The 20,983-nt window shown below is 37.0% G+C and overlaps 2 protein-coding genes across 9 annotated transcripts in view; both read left to right on the top strand.

Annotated features, from left to right (window-relative positions):
• LOC139998440 (TWiK family of potassium channels protein 7) overlaps positions 1-20,983 on the top strand; it is a 363,454-nt gene that overhangs the window by 7,956 nt on the left and 334,515 nt on the right. The gene's annotated exons all lie outside the window — the stretch shown is intronic.
• LOC139998519 (uncharacterized) lies at positions 1,009-5,228 on the top strand. Of its 6 annotated transcripts, XM_074111616.1 has the most exons (4): positions 1,190-1,397; positions 1,551-1,663; positions 4,608-4,681; positions 4,751-5,228. In XM_074111616.1, exons 3-4 carry the CDS (start codon positions 4,660-4,662, stop codon positions 5,020-5,022), a joined length of 294 nt encoding a protein of 97 aa, XP_073967717.1. In that variant the 5' UTR covers positions 1,190-1,397; positions 1,551-1,663; positions 4,608-4,659; the 3' UTR covers positions 5,023-5,228. The 6 variants fall into 6 exon arrangements, with proteins under 6 accessions (XP_073967716.1, XP_073967720.1, XP_073967717.1 ...); XM_074111615.1 differs by lacking the exons at positions 1,190-1,397; positions 1,551-1,663 and adding an exon at positions 1,009-1,159; XM_074111619.1 differs by lacking the exon at positions 1,551-1,663 and having other exon boundaries at positions 1,189-1,397.

Consider the following 20,983-nt stretch of genomic DNA (forward strand, 5'->3'; position numbering starts at 1 on the left):
ACGCGTCAATACATCGACACGTGTTATGTACGATACTTTCCGTAAATTATTTATAGAACTATGCGAAGCACGCGTTCAAATTGGATTTTTAATGCATAAAGCCGGGAATTGATTTTCAAGCGCTTTAGAGGGATTTTAAGTTCGACGTGACCATTCGTCGTACATCGAATCGAATGAACGAGAAAATGGCGTTTTTAGAGAGAAAGGTAAAAGAATGGTCTTATGGATTTGAATGGAGCAACAGCACATTATCCTAGTTTAATTTTCTGTCCTACCCAGGCAGCAGTTCTGCCATCCCATTTTTCATGAAAGGGAACGCAGTAGGATAAAGTTACCGAAGGAATTCTTGTTCTACAGGAAAGATTTCCTCTGCAGTTCTAAGGATTCCGTCGCTAACGAAATCAGCGATACGCTTGGAAATTACTTCGTACCACCTTCGATATTCACTGGTTGGAAAATCAAATCTCGAATTTATTTTATTCACGGTTCATTTCGTCGTGGTTCGAACAGAATCAATATTGTAATACGCGAATGGTGAGATAAAGGATCGAATCCAGAATGTATCGTTTTAATCGTAATATATTGCGGCGAGGCTGTGAAATGGGATTATAGAAATCGACATGTATTTGGAAGACAGAAAGACGGAGTTGAAAGGCGAAAGGAAATTCGAGGAAACGATCCGCTGTATTGGACTCTGGTCACGCACGGCCAACGAAATTTTTACCATTTTTCATGAAAGCTCTGGTTGCTTCTGGTTCGCTTCCCCGTAACTTCGAATCTATTTATCGTATCAATGTCACATTGTACGCTATGTGGAATTTACGTTTGATTATTTTAACCTTTATTTCGTCTCGTGTATTAAATATTACGAGACATTGTTTCAATACTTGCTAAAAATAATAGCGCGCTACTACAACTTTGCTGAATAGCCAGTAAAAATTGTTTAAGTGTGATAAGCGTAGTCGATAATATTATCGAATGTATTGTACTCAAGGTTTTATTAGTTTTAACATTGTCACACGACCCACGAATTGGATATCATTTGGCTTGCAAGTGACAAATGAACATACGCCAGTACATTATGAATCGGTATTCGAAACAGTACAGTTAACTTGGATATTTAAATCGTAGTTACTTGCGACGATAGAAAACTATTCAGGTATTTGATAATTAAGTTTCAGCAATTATTTTTATTCGTACACTACATATAACGAATAAAAGTGAAATAGGATATTAGTGGTAAAGCGGTCGTCGGTAGTTTCTAAGGTGCTACAGAAATTTTCTGTTTGAGTAAACAGATGTATAATTCCCTCTAATTTCTTCCTTTTCTTGAAATTAACGAAATACAAAGAATAATTGCCTGTTCAGCGGAAGGATTGAAGTGGCTCGGATTAAAGGTATTTAAATTATCAGGGAATGCTTTGCGCGATAAAGCGTTTTTTATCTTCTTCCGAGACACTCTTTGTCACGTTTAAAGTAAAAGTAATGGCGATGGTGAAAGGAATTCCCGGCGTTAATCAATATTGTCGGGCTTTTGTGGTTTTCACTAGAGACTTACGCTGTACTACTGAAAGCCTAAGATTAAAATCGTTTTGCGATTATTATATTTGAAATCACTAGTGCAACGATACGATACAATTGTTGCTTTGCGACATCGTGTTACGTGAGTATTTCTGTACAAATCAAACGCTTGGAAAAGGAAACTCAATTATTATATTTTTTACATCCAAATAATTTCTATATACATATATCAATGATATTAATTATCATTTACGTAAATCGTCGACAATTTTACGAGATTCGTATGTATTTCTTTGCACGTAAAATTTAGCGCTATTTCTGGCAGGCGATAAGGAAAATAAATATGTCTAGCAACGAGGAAAGATCGATATTCATATCTATTTGAAATTAATGTTGTAAACGGAGAAATAGTCGAATTCTTTGCCGGCAATCCGTCAAAAACTCCACTTCAATGCACTTGCTCGTATCGACGCGTCGTATATCTAGGCGTATCGCTTAACCTCCTGGGAGCTAAATCGAGACAGCCTCTGAAAAAAGAGGAAAAAAAGAGCCGAGGAGTGAAAGAGAGAGAGACATTAAACAACCTTCAACTTTTTTTTTTTCATGCCGACGCAGCGCATTCGTCTATAAAAAACAGCATTCGCGGTGATGAATGCAGGTCTGGCGGTTTTATCCCAGGGAATCGAATGATCGAACGTGAAATTGCTAGAAAATACGTGAGTTCAACGTCGTTCTCGAAATTTCGCGAAAAACATGCGACCGACCTTCGGTATTGGCTGCATGGAACGTGACACCTATTGTTTCTCGATAACGACGATAATACGGAAATATCATTTGTTCGTTCACACTCGGTGTTTCGATGTCGCTCTGCCGAGCAGAACGGTCAAATCGAACGGAGACTCGATTTTCATTCGGAGCCGCTGTTTTGTCGAGCATTTCGAAACGCTTCCTGACGCTCTGTCAACCGTGAACGCGTTCGATCGATCGTTTCCCAGACACCGTGTAATTAAGGAAAATACGTTTCCTTAATTTCCTGACGAACACACGGAGAATTTCAACCTTATTAACCATCCGAATAGATACGTTGTTCGATCGCTGTTTTTCAATTTCTGCCGTTTCCTTTCGCTCCATTTCGGAAAATAATGGAGTTTTCGCGTTTCTCTTTTTCCTTTATCGACTACGTTGATGTATCTTTGTTTCCCAATAAAGTACTATATGAATTAGACGCTGGAAGCAATATTATTGTCTGTAGATATGGCTATTTCTACGAAATTATACAAAGTAATTGGGATGAAAGTAGTAGAATAAAACTCTAGAGGCAGTATTTAATTTTTCAAAATTCTTCTTCATTGCTGTTGAAGTGGTCACCACTTCTAAAAAAAAAAAACTCTATATCTGGTCTTTTTAGTTTTCTCAAGCACCGAAGCCATCGACATCGTATAGACAAAAGACTGGGACGAAGGCAGACCATAAACAGTAGATAGGCGACGATGGCTTCGGGGCTTTCAGTCATAGGGTAACACTGCTAGCGCGCGGATCTGGACCAGCTCAAATTATATTCCGACTTGTATTTACACTTCTGTTTTAAAATATATTTTCTACCTTACAATTCCTTTGTTCACGCATCTAATAACCTCAACAATTGCGAATAGTATTTCGCTATAACGCTAAACACCGAAGCCTCATACAGTTTTATGAGTAGCCTTAAAGATAAGTATGTTTGAGATTCGAAGTATCAACGTGCAGAGATTAGTTATGCTGTCTTCAACGTGTAAAATCAACCTCACGAGCTTAAACATTTTTATTCCTGTCTATGTTTCATAATTTTTTATTTATACTATGTGATCTTAATTTTCGTTGGAAGATATGCTGTTAATATGAGATCGAGACTTTACCAAGCACACATATCTTGTTTTGTCTTTTGTTCTTCGATATATTGTCATAGGAAGGTTAAAAAAGAAAAATGACGCCATAAACGAAATAAATGCACGTAAACACGTTAGAGAGAAAAAGTGTGGAGAATAAAAGGAGCGTATATTAACATGTACATACATAGATTGTATCAAATGGAACAGTTATAGGTCATCGCTAAAGCGTATTTTGCTTTAGCACGTTGCAAGCTGAATACATGGCGTTTCATTCTTCTTTCTTTTATACTTTTTTTTTTTTACCGAAACTCGAGATAACTTTAACGTTCAAGCAATTCTTTTCTCTGGCATATTTTAATTGTGTCGCTTTGGAAATATTTCTACCGCTACGGTCGTGTTTCGGCATAACGCGCGACCGACCAAAATAGAATTTCGTTTACGAAATATTGGCAGTCTCCATTTTCGTCACTAGATAAAACGTTTCGGAGCGTTGAAATACGTTCGCGTGGAATTGTAATCGGGTTTTGTTCTCTCCCATTTTACGCGTGACGAGATTACACGTTTTCCAGCAACGAAATCTCCGGGACACGGTTCTCGTCCTATTGTAATTTAAGGAAACCTATGATTGTCACACGCGACAGGAACGTATTTCGTTCGCGCACCAACCCTTTTATGAATTTTTCATTTCATCCGAATCGCCGTTGAATTTTTAAGTGATGTTTTTTCAATGTTTAAAGGTCAAAAGGGATTTTGAAGCTGTCTGAGACAATGTATGTACCTATGTAGTTTCATCTTCATGAGGTTTCATCATCTCGATACGACTAAACTCACGTATGATGGACTATATTAATCATTTTATACAGAGGCTGTTACAAAAATATTGAAAACAACATTGGAAATTTAATTTAGACATATTTGTACGAAACTTTCGGTATTTATCTTCTCAGCTTTGCTTCTTTAAAGTTTTTAAGTAGCTGACCGTTTTGAGGAAAGTTAGAAGCGAGCATTGAAGTGATTTAGGAGGAAAAGGATATTCGAGCGCTTTATTCCACTTTACGTTATTTAAAAATTAAAAGAAACAAGAGACTACCTTTTCAGGAGTCGTTCCTTTCTTTAAGTCGAAACGGTTAAAGAATTCACAAGATGTATCTTTAATTAAGCGTACGTCAGTCTGTATGTCAGTTCAGATTTTATTTTAGTTTTATACATATGTTGCAGGCAGGCAGTTGTGATCTCGTGAGAAAATCATTAGAATACAAAAATAATAAATATGGAGAGAACTGTTAAACAACGTAAGTTCTATCAGCCTTTATACAAAATATTTAGGGCCGTAGTTTTACCGCAACAGGTTTCATTAACAGGAAACAAAGCCCTGCAGACTACGGACGTAGAAAATTCAACAGCTAATCAAGAAGATGAGAAAAACGTACAAGAGAAGCCGAGAAACACATTGAAGTACTACTTCAATAGATTTAGGTACTATCATTACTGTTTGGCTGAAAGATTGGACAATTTAATTGGAGCGGTGTGCCTTACGATAATTAAAATTTATCTTTTCTTAATGGGATGGCATCAACAGCTTGATCAACAGGATGTTGAAATGACGAGCACGATGAATATGGACGATGGATAACTTACACTACAAATACATTATGTATACGTATATTTTGTAGAATAAATTATTTTTATTCAAGTAATTTGAAATACATGAAATACGCGAGCGTCTACTAATAACGAGACTGTTCAATCGCGCGATTCTATTATGTACTTTATAAACATCGTTACTATTCGATGTAAAATCAATAATAAATTCCTAAGATATTGAAAACGTTGATTAAATGAGACAATTTATCATTCAGCCCCTACAGCAATCGAAAACTCAGGAAACATTGCTAAGAATACGGTCATGTATAATTCAACAAGTAGGATTTTGCATACGTCAAGGGGAGCAATACTTTCCACAATTCCTCACTTTAAAGAAATAATTAAATTGGGAAAGTTCTCTCGTTTGCTTTTCCTTTGTCCGTGTCAAATTTTTGTTTCGTGTACTGTCTTCCTCTTTGCACATATTAACGAACTTCAGATCGAACGAAAGCATCTATTTATCATTTTTTTGAAAAGTAAAATGAAATGTTAAATATTATTCTCGCATGCACCAAAAAGCCTGGAACTGTCTCGCTTGATAGGAGTGTAATTTAGACTAGATCTTTGGATAGTAAGGCAGAGCTGCGGAATTTAAGATATTCACGGCTCTATCGTAAAAGATGCAGTCCAATCTCCGCGAGGTGTAGTTCATGATGGAAACCTTTCCCAGAAATTTCTTACTTCGCAGTCATTCGACATAAATCATTCACTCTGATCAGCAATGTATCCGAATAATTTCGAGCGATTTCTATATCAAACTTTACAGGTATTTCTCACTTTCTTTACCTTTGAAGCAAAGTAAATCTGAGCAGTGGTTCCTTCTTTTCAACCACTAGACGATAGTATAAATGTTTCAGAAAGGACATCTACGTTGAAATATTATCTTAATTTCGAATTTCGAATTTAATTTCAAATAGATATATTCATATTCGTTGAATATTTCGGTGAAATCTCAGCTGCGTATTAATATTCTAGAAATCAATCAATTACTTCTTTTAGAAAGTTAATCAATTAGTTTCGATCGAATCGCGCGTAATGTTAAGAGTAACATTTTTTATGAAATTCCAAAACTATTATGTCAATTTAATTTCGAGCGTGAGTTTGCTCCGTGCATTGGATATTTTTGAAGACGTAGTTCACAGAGGAGGTAAAGATTTTACACTGTAGCATAAGAAATATATTCGGTGACAAACGCCAGATTGTTCTTTCAAAGTTGTTTTGTCAACAATAGACATCTGTATTTCACGTCGTTATGCGAGTGTTGTGGATACTTGAATTATATCGTATATTGAAACATTTTCCTCCTATTGTTGAAGCAGAATTCTTGCCAAGTGTTCATGCGGAAAGAGATGCGGGATATCGTGTTACTATTGTATTTTGCAAAACTGCTCAGAATTCACCGCCCATGAAATAAAATCGAACGAATGTTTTCATTTAAAAATTAATATTTATATAAATATAATGAGAATTAATTTTGATATCTCTAAAATTTTACGTAGATACGTACAATTATTATTAATAATCATTAAATCTTACGAAATTTCAGTAATTTTCTTCAACGATTAGCTGTAGTAAAAATAATATTTCATTCTCTTCGAAACACCACCACACTAAAAGATATCCACTTATTATTGTGAAGTTATTGCTTTCCACCCTCTTTTCCACGTTTCTATCCAGCGTCGATGTAAATTCATATCCATCCGATCGAGAAATCGAAATTATTCAAATCAGCGTAGATTTACGTTCATTTCTGTCATTCTAAATTCAAATCGGACAGATAAATATGTACGTGTAGATACGTGGAGTACGTTTGGCCTTACGCTTTGGTGTAAGTATTGTCGGTCGAAATATTCTAATCAAGTACATTAATTACTTCACATTTATGAATATCTTTCAAAATTACAAATTAAATTAGTCTCGATATAGACGTTAACGTATTTTAATAAATATTTTTACAACAACTTGTTACAGAGAAAGATGTCCGTAACGTGTACTACATATCGATGTATGTACAGCTTATGGTGGCTATATTTTAAAAGGGGGTGTACTTTTTAGAAGTTAACGTCACAGAAATTTATAGCTGGAAAAGGCAGGTTTAGCCTGGTGATATTTTATAATCCACATCAAAATCAAATTTTTCAAAATAGGAATTACTTTAATCATTCAGCAATAACGATAAATACAATCTGGAATAGTGCCATCGATAGTTTGTTGGATTGTCGGTTCCAATGGAGGAAAATCCCGACAGAAAACCTTTAGACAAGCAAGTTTAACGAATGAAAGATGAACGCCCATGGAAAGGGATGCAAAATAAATATTTTTCACGGATGCGTGTTAAAAAGGCTGAATGTCGGAACGTGAAATATTTCGTCGGTTGGAAATCGTGTTTGTATTCGTATTATCCACGATAGAGGAGGCGGTGCTCGGGAACGCGGAAGATAACAAAAATCACAACAGGTTGACGAACGTTGCCCGACCGAATTGGGACGATGGAAAAACGATAGTTGTTCGATAGATCAATCAGGAAACGTTTTTAGAATCGGATTTACGGGCACGGGACTGTGGCTGCTATGAAAATTTAAGCGCAGCCGACGGCGCTGCAGCCGCGCAACCCTACGCTCGATAATTTATCAGGATCATTCCAAGAGTGGCGCGCGCAGTACGCGAGAATAGGCTGCCGCCGAATTTATGATAACGATAACATTGAATAATTCGCGGCAACGATTGATCGTGTGCAGGGCCCACCGCGAGGCCACTGCGGCGCAACACGCTTTTCGTTTCAATTCACCAGCCAACCCTAAAATCTGTCAAAATTAGCGCATGATAAATATAAGGCATTGCTGTCGTCTCCTCGAATTAATTGCTTTTTCGGAAGCTAATCTTAACCCTCGGATAATTAATCGCCAGAGAAATCCAAGCTCTTCCGTTTCCTAATTTCCACGATATAGCCGTTCCTTAGTGGTCATCGAGTAGGAAGTTTTATCGCGTCTCGATATCGAATGAAGTTATTATGGAACATCGAACGAAGGACTTTGATTGAAAGTAGAATTCAGAAATTAGGGGAAATGTATATTAAGGTTGTCCATATCGATGAGGTTTATATATGTAGTTATAGCGTACTCACATAAACATTCGTTGACGCGAATAACTTGCTAATTAAGCTAATATGCTACACGTTGTTCCTTTATGACTATTTATGACTGAAATATTATAACTGCTACGATTAAGCAATCAATTATTTAATTAAAGAGGAACCGTAAAGTCAGTCGAATAACGCATAATTATGAATCATTTTTGTTCTGTGTTATTATTGCTTAATTAATTCTCTAAAATCCTTTAGCGTGTGAAATATTCGTTTAATTATAACCGGTATTATATCAATATTTCGAAATGAGAATATAGCAGTAGAACGTGAAAATGATGAAACCGATCCTATTTACAAAATCAAGTTAATTTTTATAACCGAATCATAACTTTTCCTCGCTGTACCTTCGATTAAAATGCATTTACATAGTACTGCCAAATGTAATTGTATACCTCCGAAATTGAAAGTTTTTAATAAAATTACTCGAGTTAGTTTAGCGAAAAAGTACATACAGTTTCTGTTGAAAAGTTCGTTCCAATTGGTTTACTACGTACGTTAAATTGTCTAAATTACCATTGAACGATTACTTGTTTCAACGTAGACTCGGCTAAAAGAGTTGAAAGGATCTAATTGTTTCATAAAATTCTATAAATACTGATTTATTCAACTTGCGATATTTTACTTTATTCTAACTTTGAAATTACGTTACCGTTCTTACGTTGTTGCGTAGCTACTTTTTATTTCCGATATACATAAATATTATAAATAATATAATACTTACACACATAAATACTATGTACTGTATCGAATTTCATATTTCGTTATGAATCGTTTAAAACGTATCGTTCGAATTTGTGAATTTGAGAGTTTCCAGTAGTACGCGGACGTGTGCATAATATATAAAAAGCGTAAGATCAGTCATGTCTGTCAGACATGTTTCAGTCGTTATTTGCACGGAACGCAGTTGAGGAATGCGTTCAATTTCCTTTACGTGCCACCTGGAAGCATTTCAGTGGGAAGATTCTTCAAGGAGCTTTCGTTTTTCGGTCCACAGAGCTTCGAAGTTACGGAAACCGTTCGGGGATCGTTTAGAACTCATCAATCCAGCTCTAGAATTACGGTTGGAAACTTTAGAAAGCTGAGAATTTAATTATTGAAGAAATTTAATTTGTATATCGAGTATACTCCTCGGTGATCCAGTTTTAGCGTCGGCAAATGAAATATTTTTCATTTTATCGATGCAGACAACTTTCATATGTACGTGAAATTAGTTTCTTACTTCATGCGCTCTACTTCTCTTTTCGTAAATTTTAATATCTATATTTAGTATAATATTCGATAAAAATTGACTGATCTTCGCCGTTTACATTTTCTAACTATTTTATTATAAATCTATTATTTTGTTCGCGTCATACGTGCTTTGTATTCTAAAACACATATTAGGGTATTTATTCGAATTTTTCAATAAATGTAACCGAATAGGAGTGCAGTGGAACTGGAATAAACCGTGACATTTCGTATTTGGTCATAGATATCCGAATTTTGCTGTCTAATCGAGCTTGCTAAGACAGCGATATAAGACAAGCGTGGCAAATATACGCTTTGTACAACGCTGAGAATCTATTAGTGGAACTTGTTATTAAACCCTTGGGGCAAGCAATCTCGCCTAAATGGTAACCACATATGTTCCCTTTCACGAATTCACTACACAACGTAGTTTCAAGACTTACTGTAAGATCTTAAGCGTAGAAACAAAACGATTGACATGACTGCGGCATGCTGTTAAATTGCGTGTTGAAATCCCGTGCAACTGCAGTTGTACGACCTGTGACGAATAATGCGTAACGTCGTGATTCAATACGCAGCGATATTTTCTAAGTAAAAATCTTTCGGTTTTGAAAATTTCGTTAATTAAAGAAAGTAAGTGTATCGTACATTTCTTATCGCTAGAATTTGTCTTACATTCGACTGTTTTACGGAATATTATGCGATAGATTTTATTAGTAGGGTGATATCCAAAGGCACGTTTAGATCAAACGAACAAGAACATGAAACGAGAGTAAAAGCATTCGCTCGTGCTCGTGTAGTGTACTTGACCATCCAGCAATCTGCTCGTTAACTCATTTACACAGCTCAATCTTTTACGATGAACGCGAGCGAACGATTCGGCGAACAAACGCTAAATGGTAAAGGAATGAATGGTTCGTTTATACTTTAGTTTTATTAAAGCGAAGGAAGAACGAGCATTCCCTCGCTAGATCTTTAAGTGCATCTTTAGAAATAATTTTAATCGTCGTGGAAACGCAGCCAAATTCTCTGAAACGTTAAAATTATCCACAGGAATGTGTGATACTAGCCGGTAAAGCGCCTCGTAACTTTGCTTCGCTATGTTCTAGCAATTATAACGTTAAGGTTTCTATGTAGTTGACGAAGCCCATCATAATAGCAAATAATTATGATACCATTACATCAATTATAATTTCATTAATTATATCCAACGTCATATTAATTAAATAAATCGTAAATTGGATTGTACGGGGAATTGGAATTTTTGGAAATGTTAGAAACCTAATATATATAATTTGTCAACTCTGATATTTCGGAATTAGCAGTGTGATTGTAATTGGAAATCTTTCGCCACACAATCGAACGCTAAGATGTGGTTTTAAATAAAGCTGTTATCCCTGCAATAGTAATTTCGTCTGAATTCATTCGGTGCTAGTGCGGCGAGTTACTGTGGCTTTTCGTTGGTTGCCAGAAATCTCAAAGTTGCATATATATAACGCAGAATAGTTTGTTCCCTGTTTCCGCCTGGAATACTTTCTGCATAGTTCTGGCGAATTACGCCGGCTTGTAATAGGTACAGCCAACAGTGCGATTTAAATAGTTTGAAAAGATTTCCCTTGGAAAAACTGGATAAGAGCTTCCTTAGCATTCCCTTTGATGGTCTCGTGCTTTGCACTCTGTCCAGTCTTACATCTACCGTCTCCTTGAATCACCATTTTCTGCTTCTATCTCTTTTCCTTTTCACAGTCGTTTCCTATTTTACCTTTGTATTTCTTTTTTGGTATTACGCGAAGAAAGGACGAACCGAATTGTAGTTGAGGTTCATGGAATGTAAGGGACGTATAAAAATAGATAAATTGGAGATATCTAATCGAACTGATAGGCGTATGGGATATACAGTGACTGTAAAAGGTATTTGTACATGCCCTTATTTTCCAATAAAGCGTCTTTTCTTAGCAGGTCTTACATTTCGTTTTCACAATATCGTTGTGCTGTAGCCACATGAAAGTATTGCTAAATTGTACGAAATCTAATCTACTTGAATTTAATTAATTGCTATATAAATTCTATAATAAATACAACGGTGTATAAATACCTTTTATGATCTCAGTATATAAATTTTACTCTTTACATTCGTTCGATTTATTCGATGCGAAAGCATGTACGTTGTTAAGTAAGTAAGTCTTCTCACGCTGATACATAAGTTATCGCGAATTTTCTCTTCCTCGTTTTATGTATAATTACGTTTTCCATAAATAAACGCAATGTGCTTTATTATCGCCCATCTGTCAGCTCGCACACGTATAGTCGTCGTGCACATATGTTTATCTAAAATTGAACAAATAGCCACCAAATTAATTAAGCATATATATAATCCCAGACAAATTTATGATTAAATTTGATTCCATTACACATACGTTACAATTATCTTTCGATGTTTATAGCACGTCTAAACGACTGGTATTTCATCGAAATATTCCGATAATTTAACAGGAAAGCCTGTTGTCCAATTAAATACTAATTTAATGAAAAGAAGTCATTCGAGATACTTTGCACTTCATCAAGTCAATTGTGAAAGGTTCGTTTCTTTTTCTTAGAATTCAATGGTATCGTGTGACACGGAATCGTAGATCTTCTGACAGTCGATTAAATGTCATCGCTGGAAATAAAAGTGGAGATCGGTTGTGTAACGTTACCAATGACTGATCTTTGCAGGTAGCGATCGGTTTAATGGATAAATTTTTCCCCCGAGTGATTTTAGCGGCGCAACCAATGTGGATAGCTTCGACTTTCTGCGACTGCATTCTGGGTAGGTAATTTTTTCCGGCACGTCGAGCGTTTGCAGGCTGGCTCGAATTGAACTGGGAATTACGCGGCCCCCAATTAAATTTCTCCATTGGTCCGCCAGTGTGATTCGAAATCGATACTACGTACCTCGAGTGACATCGTGTAATAATGTCGATGAGCTGACTCGTCGGGTACGAACATGTGAGAAGAAAAAAAAATGGAAAGAGACGGAGACAGAGACAAAGATGGAGCGAGAGAATTTTTCTCTCGGCCCGGGAAATCTTCAGTGTTGATGTCGAATGGAAATTCTGTAATAGTCTTGTCGAGCCACGGTTTTTCGGTTCATTGAAAATTTCTAATGTTCGTCACACCGTGGTTGCAGTCTGATTTTAATATTAGTGAAAACTTTTTAGGGATAAGTGTGATAAACGCGATCACGTTGAAGAAACCGCATTGCGGTTTGAAATGTTGCCATCTGATAGAAAATTTATTTGTGATGCTTCAAGGAAGATCTAACATTTCTTCCTATTTTTTGTTCTGTTTTCAAGAGTATGAGAACTCTGTCAACTTTATAATACCTTTAAGAAGTATTTTTAATCTTCCGTACGTATTGTGTTTATTTTCTATCCACTAATATGTAAGATTAATTGTTATTTTTCTGATAAATAAAGGCATAAAACGAAATAGTCCATTGGATTACAAACAGGGGCAGTTGTATAATTTTGTTTTCACTTTACTGCTAACAATAGAATTGCTTATTGCGGAAATAATTTAATGCCGTTCCAAAATAAAATTATCGGAGATACAGAAGGGTGCCGTTGAAATTAATTGTTCGTAACGAAACGTGCTTAAGTTATATTATGGCATATTTAATTACACCACATTATAATCGTAATAATAATCGCATCATATATTAATTTTACCATCCGGTAGAATTAATTGATTTCTTCGAAAGCTAAACACGATATAACTCGAATATTTAAAAAGAAAAAAGGATCTTAAACAGCCGCTAAGCCACGAAGCGAAGAGTAAGACATTTTAACCGAAGACGAAGACTTTCGCGTTAATTAGGATTTTATGAAATTATGATATTTATGTTTGTCAGAATAATATATTTATGCGACTGCCCTTCCTTCCGTAGAATGAATGTTTCTCGTTACAACATGATGCAACTCCGTTGGACGGTTCTATTACTAATTTAACTTCCGACAGTACGCCGCCAGCGGCGAAGTTAAATCGAACCCGAATGAAGGTCTTCAGCGCGTTTCTGCCACAACGACGAGAATTCAGTCAGACCGTTAGAATGAAAACCGCAGAGATCGTTATGGTTGCAGGAAAGAAAGGAAAAGATTTTTGGTGACAGGTGCTTTCAATACTTGTTGATGTTTTATCCATTTCCGCTGTGTAATCTGAAACACCTCTCTGCTTGTAAAACATCGGTGTATGTATATTTGACAAATGTCAAAAACGAAACAAATAATTTTTCACAAATTTCGAGTAACATCAAATTTTTCTCGAATATTTTAAGATTAATAAAAATCGTTCCAACGATTCTTCCTCGACATTTAACACGTTGTCAACCACCATGGTTATCGATGATTCGCGTTACTAAGTTTATAAAAAGATTATACCAAATTTTTAGGATGATTAAAATAAGATAAATTTCATGGACTAACAAATTTTCAACAATGTGAATGATTTAGATAATATCGTTAGAAAGAAGTTCACACACGCAACGTAATATCTTGTAAAAATATATAAAATTCGTCTGGCAATAGACGTGTTAAAATCGTTCGCAGCAAAGAACGAATTGAAACAGGACGATGACACACGGTTTTCGGACACGAGGTTTGAGCGTGTTCTTCGATGTTCCTCAGTCGTCTCAGAAATAAGAGACTATTTCATCTTAACACGAGCTCGAGATTTTACGGATTGCCCTAAACATCATCGTAACGCACGTTACGAGAATCTCATCGTTGTTGCGCGAAATTGGACACTTGTTGATTCATCCTTTATCAATAGCAGTCCTTCACAGATTCACTTTTTTACTTACACGATCAACGAGCAATTATACGGCCTAAGCGCTAGGAGATTGAAAATAGGGAAGGATAAAAAGTATACTACAGTACATTATACGGATAACGTTCTCGTACTCGTTGTCCAACGTGTTATATTCACAAGTTTCGTGTAATTGAATTCAACGTTCGCGATAGCTGGCGAAACTTTGTGATTTATAATCGGGGCGGGTCGCAATGTTTTAGACGAAAAAGAGACAGGAGGAAATTGTTAATGGTTGGACGCGAACGTTCGCACGACCATCGGGGAAACCGCTTTTCGCAACAACTCGACAATCGAACAACTCGAAGAGCTAAAATCTGCGCGACAAAGGCTAGTTTGGCGTAACTCCTTTAAATGAAAATTCAATTCTCGTCAAAGGTTATCGCTTTTTACGTTTCCGCTTAACGATTTCTCTTTGATGCGGTTTTCCATATGCATTTGTTATACGTTCAGACCGTTTTGCAAGGTTGCGGTCGTCGATAAGTTGGAGTTGTTAACATACCATAAACTACAACCAAGGGAATATCGATTTTTTTACAAAAACTCACCGTGTATGTGTAAAAATGAAAATCGTATGATTATAATCGATTAATAAGACTACTTGTTAGCTTTGAACTTTCGAGAATAAGAATATGATTATGAAACAGTTGGATATTCTACGAAAAATGCAATACGAACCGTAGGGTGAAAGGAACAACGCGCAAAATTCTCATCGGAATTTTTTGAAATTTAGATTTTGGCACGATCTAGACAGATCGTTAACAGGACGAAAAAGTTTTTGGCATCGTTCCCTCGTAAATCAATGACGCTAATGCCTGGATTACCGTGGGCTCCACTTGTAGGGTGTTAATGTAACGGTTGTTACAATATATGCAATAGAGATTCAGCGGTGGCGCTTACTTAGCTTGTACAGTTTTCGATTTGCATATATATACAAGCGTCCTCTTTCCATGTTCATCTGGCATTCGTGTATTCTTAGTCATACGCGCGTAGCTTTAAAGTTGGTTAGTTATTTTTGCTGATCGCAGGATATTTCTATCTTATCTGCGTAAGTAGTTGCGCTTAAATTTAACGGAACGCAAACTTTGCGTTTGATCTTGAGAAGCGCGATACGAAGGACTATTTTATTTGGATAATACGTCCTTTTATTGATCAAAGAACTGATGGTATCTTATGTGTTTGATTCGATGTCTTGGCAATCTTAATTTCTCATAACGTACAAACTGCGATCAAACTCGATATCGTAAATTTTTGAAAAAAGATTTCGCTGTCGACGGCGGAAGTTTCTTTAAAGCAGGCAGAGAATGTGCGAGGATCAATCTGGCTAACACGGTTCGCCATTCTTCGATTCGTCCTGGCTGATCCATCAGGAACCATGAAATTCGTCCTCCCGCAAAGAAGGAGCTTAATCCAAATTGAAGAATAATATCGCTGGTTAATCCTGGCCCGAGGAGCCAGGAGAGATTCGTGAGAAGAAAGCCGCTGAAACACCGACCGAGAATACGAATATCTCGCGGATTTAAATATTTCGAAATGGCGAGCAGACGTTCGACACGAACAGAGTGAAACGAGTATGGTCGAAACGACGATAAACGTTTCTCGTCGGCCTACTCTTTATTCTTCCCATGGCTCTATTCAGTTTTCTCTTGCTTGCTTCCGCGACACCGTTCGTCTGTTTAAAACCATCTTTAACGATCTTATCTCGCCGGAGCTTATAAACGGTTCCGAAGCTTTAATCGAAATGCCCTTTACCCTGCATTTCCCTGTAAACGACCCTCTGAAGCGGATGAAAAGTGTCATTTGCGTTTAAAGAGGATCGTAATCAAGTGAACACATTTCCCTCGTACAGATATGCATGGTTAAAACTGATTTTAATTCGTTGTACGATAATTCTGCTTCGCTATTTGCCTGTCTTCCACGTATTAATGTGCTTCGCGTATTATTACGTCGTGTTATTGATTGCGTCGCATGATATTGCAATTACATTTACATGTGATTATGGAGACGCGTCTTTATTTAAGTCATGTTTAACAATACAATTTCATTCTACGGCGAGTCGCAAAATTATTCGCATGGATACGCCAATACCTATAACCGCACTGGAAATATTCGCTGTATTACTCGAATATTAAACGCGATACGGCTAGCTACCTCTCTTATTCGCTACTTACGAACGAAAATTACAGAGATTAATATTATAAACATCGATGCTTTCGAATTGCTGGAAATAAACCGATATACAAAGAAAAGGGAGGAAATTCAGGGGAAATTGCTCGGCAACTCGGATATCACCCTCTTGCTTCGTACTTTTACAGAAGATTCTGCGTGTATGAATACTTTGCTTCGGCTCCTATTAAAGAAACTTCCGCCGTGCTAATGGAATTCTTTTTTCTTTTCTTTTTTGATTTTACAAAATATATTGCGTTTGATTAGAGCCTGTACGTTATTAGTAGACTGCGGATTTCTATGCAAATTTATATTTTTGAGGATGTACGTAATTAAGAAGGTAATCAAGTAAGTGTCATAGAAAGCACTATAATTTGGACATTTTATACTATTTTTTCATATTATGTGCATTCTGTCGAAATTTATAGTTTGAGATTTGACGAATAAATAAAAATTCATAGCCTAGTTAATAGAAATTATGATTGGGAAACCATCGAATCAGTTACGGAGAATACCACCAGTCATTCCCGGACGTGTCATGTGCGTTCTATATCGGCATCAAAGTTATAAGAGCGGTGACCTATAAAGTAGTTCCGTGTTATTGGCGTCGCAAGCCTCTGATCTTTGTGGAACATTAAAACGTGCTTGACGCTGGCATTAAAAGCATTTTTTGCGAGATTTATGAGGACTTTGAGGGATATAACACGTTTAATGTTATTGTAATGTTGTATTATTTTTTGTTCGGCTCCTTGAAATATATCGCGTCTGAAGAAATGAACTTTTGGTTCAGAGTACTTTCGATATTATATCGTGTTTTACTTTAAAGTAAAACACAAGAGAGATAGGTTGAATAGCACTTGAGAAAAAATTGGTTTGAAATTAAGTTTAAAGAAGAAAAATAGAAAGATGACGTATTTTTAAAGAGTTCGAATAATTAATTAACATAATTTTCTCATTTTTTCCCAAATATATATTATGGTTTCCTTTAATACCATACATTCGTTTGATAAACGTCGCAGAATTTTCTTTGAGCAAAAACATGCTACTCGGACAAAAAGGATAAGTAATATTGTTTACACGAGAAGTATTTGTGAGTAAAAACAAAGAGGAAAATGGAACAATCTTCACATTTCGTTCATATAAAAATTCCCTACTAAGCTACGACTTATTTACCATATGTCAAAAATTTGTGTAAACTATGTTCAATAAAAATTGAACTATTGAAATTAATATTTTTATTGGCTGTGAAAATATGAAACTTAAACAGACAAATAGTGGTATGGAGAATTGCGTCGCGGTTAAGTTACAGCATGTGATACTATTATACCGGAGTTATTATTCCATACCAAACTATTCACGGAACTGTGGGTCCTGCTGTAAGTATAGGTGACTACTAAACAAGTTAGAGGACAGTTCGGAGGTCCACCGCGAATTACCAACTCGATCCCAAATATCAGAAACGCAAAATTGCCTTCTACCTGTTGTATTCGCGATAACGACGTTTCTCTTGGATGATAATTTAAATTTCGATGAAATTCCCCGCGTTCCAGTGGTCGATATTGTCCGATCGGAATTTCTCCAGCATTTTTCCTACCTTATTAAAGTACTTTCTATAGTTGCGCGATACGACAAGAATGTATTAATTCACGGAAGTTGGACATACATTTTTAGTTGAAATAATAGCCACGGCATGAAGATAATATAGGTATTCAATTTTAGTTTTCCTCTCTTTACGATCTTTTTTTCGTTCGACTCTTTAATCTTCATTTCCGATGCCCCTTTTTATACGACATAAAAATTTTTACGATAATTTATTACCTTGAAATTTTAGACGACCTAATTCCCTTTTCTGGGACTGATAATAAATTTCTCTGAATTTGATAAATTATTTCCGTCATCTTAATCAATTCCGGCCAGTTATTGACTAACACACTTTCCTACTTCGTCGCAAATCTATGGAGCGTGAGAAGATAATAAGCAATACTATTTTTTGGCAAATGAAAATGAAAAAGATTACTTAAAAGAGAAACGTAGAGAAAATTCAACGTTATACGTATTTTTGTTATTTCTTGCTCGTGTCTGGTGCCCTTTTTCCTACTTCTGTCGCAGTTCTTTACGAATATCCGTAATAAGTTATCCTTTTTTTATTATTCTCGCGTTCGCTTAATTCTTTTTATTATAGTCGACGAGTCTGTAGTTTCGGTTTTCTCTGTAGAACAAAACATCTTTCCACTCCGTCTGGTCGCGAAGTAGCTGGAAGCGAGAAACCCGGCGATAATTTGTCGCGAGGATCTTTGCGAGGGCCATTCTTCTTTTCTTGCAATTTTAAATGTTTCGCGACGTATTTCTTCGTGGTTTCTACTGCTTACGCTAATAAAACCACCAAGTGTCATTTTAAGCCCTTTTCGTCCAAGCGACTTAAGTAAAAAGAAAGGGGAAAGAAAGAAAGCGCGGAAAGGCAACGAGGAAGGATGGACAAAACGTAAAATGAATACGAAGAAGCCGACGACATTGCACCTGAATGTTCGGGAGAAAATTTATAATATTCCGTTGTATTTCATTAGGGTATTCTTTCGGGGTTTTACGACGTTTTCCCATGGCGACGGTAAATCGTTCGACGCCATGGAAATTACTGTTCGGAACTATAAAACGCGACGACAGAACGTGACACGTGCTCAACGAGTTTATTTTATAACTAACGTAAATGGATCTTTAGTCGTGGTTTCTACGCGCTCGACCCTCCGCGATATTGCCAGTACGCAAAAAATTTTTATTAGTTGCGCGAAAACTCGTCGGGAAAATTCACTTCTAAAACGTTTACGGAACGAGCTACCTAAATATACGTTATTAAATTTCATCGTTGCTCAACTTCTTGCATTTAATGGTAAATACTTGGAACGAAAGAAACGGCGCATACCTTCCTTTCTGTAGCTTCTGTAGCTGTAGATTTCGAAGAAATTCCTATCGATTTTCGACGCCGCTAGTTTGGCAGAAATTCGAGCAATAGGAGGAATGAAATCTTTGTTAATATCGACGACGGATATTCATGGTTGAGGAGTTGGCTTCGCGTTCTTACATCTCCATTAACAAATCCAGGGATGAGAATGCTAATATCGCTCATTAAGCTCAGAAGGAATAACGAGATTAAAATTTTAACAAGCTTAACATGCGCATGGATGCGGTGGTAAATTAATTGTAAAGTTCATCGAGAGGAATTCTCGTTTAATATTCGGCTGGTTGGCCGGCCATGCGTCTGTTTGTAAAAAGGGACAGTTCAGTTTTCACGGATAAGTGATCCGCGTACGATGTGCAATTGTCTCGCACGTTCAAGCTAAAACTTGGGATTACGGAAAATTGAATAATACAAACGTTAGGATTTGTTCAAGCAACGATCGTGATACATGTTTAGAGTTTAATATTATCCTACGTAAACACGAGATTTTTATTGCAACGTTGAATGTATGAGTTCTTTGTTTGTCTTAAGGCTATCTTTGCATAAATTCCAAGCTCCAGTCCGAAACACATTTGAGGTTCCCCTTTCCATGAATATCCTAACACCTGTGTACAAATAGAAGCATACATACTTTCTAGGGAATTAATTCGATCAATTTTCCCAAGAAACAAGTTCGTTTCTCTCGCACATAGCGAAGCTTCCGCAAGTCCACTCGTTTCCATCGATGACCTTCGAGCAAACTTCTCCCATGGACGTTATATTTGCGTTTCTTCAACGTATTTGTGTTTCGACAACATGGAGAGAGAGAGAAAGAGAGAGAGAGAGAGAGACATGGAATTCCTGCACGCGGCGTGGATATTCTCTCCAATGCACCCGCAGGGAAACTCGTGCGCGCGAATCCACAGGAATTATTGTAGCGACGATAAATGGCGGCGCGCCTTGCTTTTCCTCGAGCGGCGAGGCGCGAGTGTATCTCGTAAGTGATTTACATCGTTCCCCAATTTCGGGTCTTTGCAGTAAGTACACTTAGGGACGTTATTCTATCTCTCGCTCTCTACCAAGCCGCTGGGTGCTGGCAGCAGTGGCGGCGACGCGGGGGTGCCGTGCATTCTGCAGGCTGCTGTTTCGCAAGCACACCGAGTGGAGCGTTGGGTGTTGGGCGGCGGAAGGCGGAAGGTGGTCGTGATAACGGCCTCGAGGAGCTGGAGATTCGGGTGCGCGTAGCGCATGGGAGAGGGTTGGTTGCTCGGAGGGTTGTAGGGTGGTAGATTGCTCCCACCGCCGTTGGGTTTCTTGTAAGCCGGTAATCTTCGGTAAGTAACAAAACACGTGGCTGAGCTTAGGACCCCGGCACTCGAGAAATTCTCTTGGCAGCTCTATGCATGTATATCGGTCTGTCGTAATGCGGCATTTGACATCGCTCGCGTATAAAGATTTCTACACGTTCGTTGCTCGAGATTCTTTTCTTGCTCGCGGAGACATCACGAATCGCGACGCGTCAGTGGATTTACATTGACAATTAGACTTATTTTTATGGAAATTGATATTTTCATAGCTACAAGTAAAGAAATAGAACTTACGTAGAGATTCGTTTTAATTATTCATGAAAATTGT

Source organism: Bombus fervidus, chromosome 3 (genome assembly GCF_041682495.2).
Source record: "Bombus fervidus isolate BK054 chromosome 3, iyBomFerv1, whole genome shotgun sequence".
In the NCBI taxonomy this organism is placed as follows: Eukaryota; Metazoa; Arthropoda; class Insecta; order Hymenoptera; family Apidae; genus Bombus; species Bombus fervidus.

What these genes read in the sequence shown, in the direction of transcription:
- LOC139998519 (XM_074111615.1), top strand. Translation starts at nt 4,660, where the DNA reads ATGGAGAGAACTGTTAAACAAC. An exon ending in GGAGAGAACTGTTAAACAAC is followed by an intron (nt 4,682 to 4,750) that starts GTAAGTTCTATC and finishes TTTCATTAACAG; the next exon opens with GAAACAAAGCCCTGCAGACT.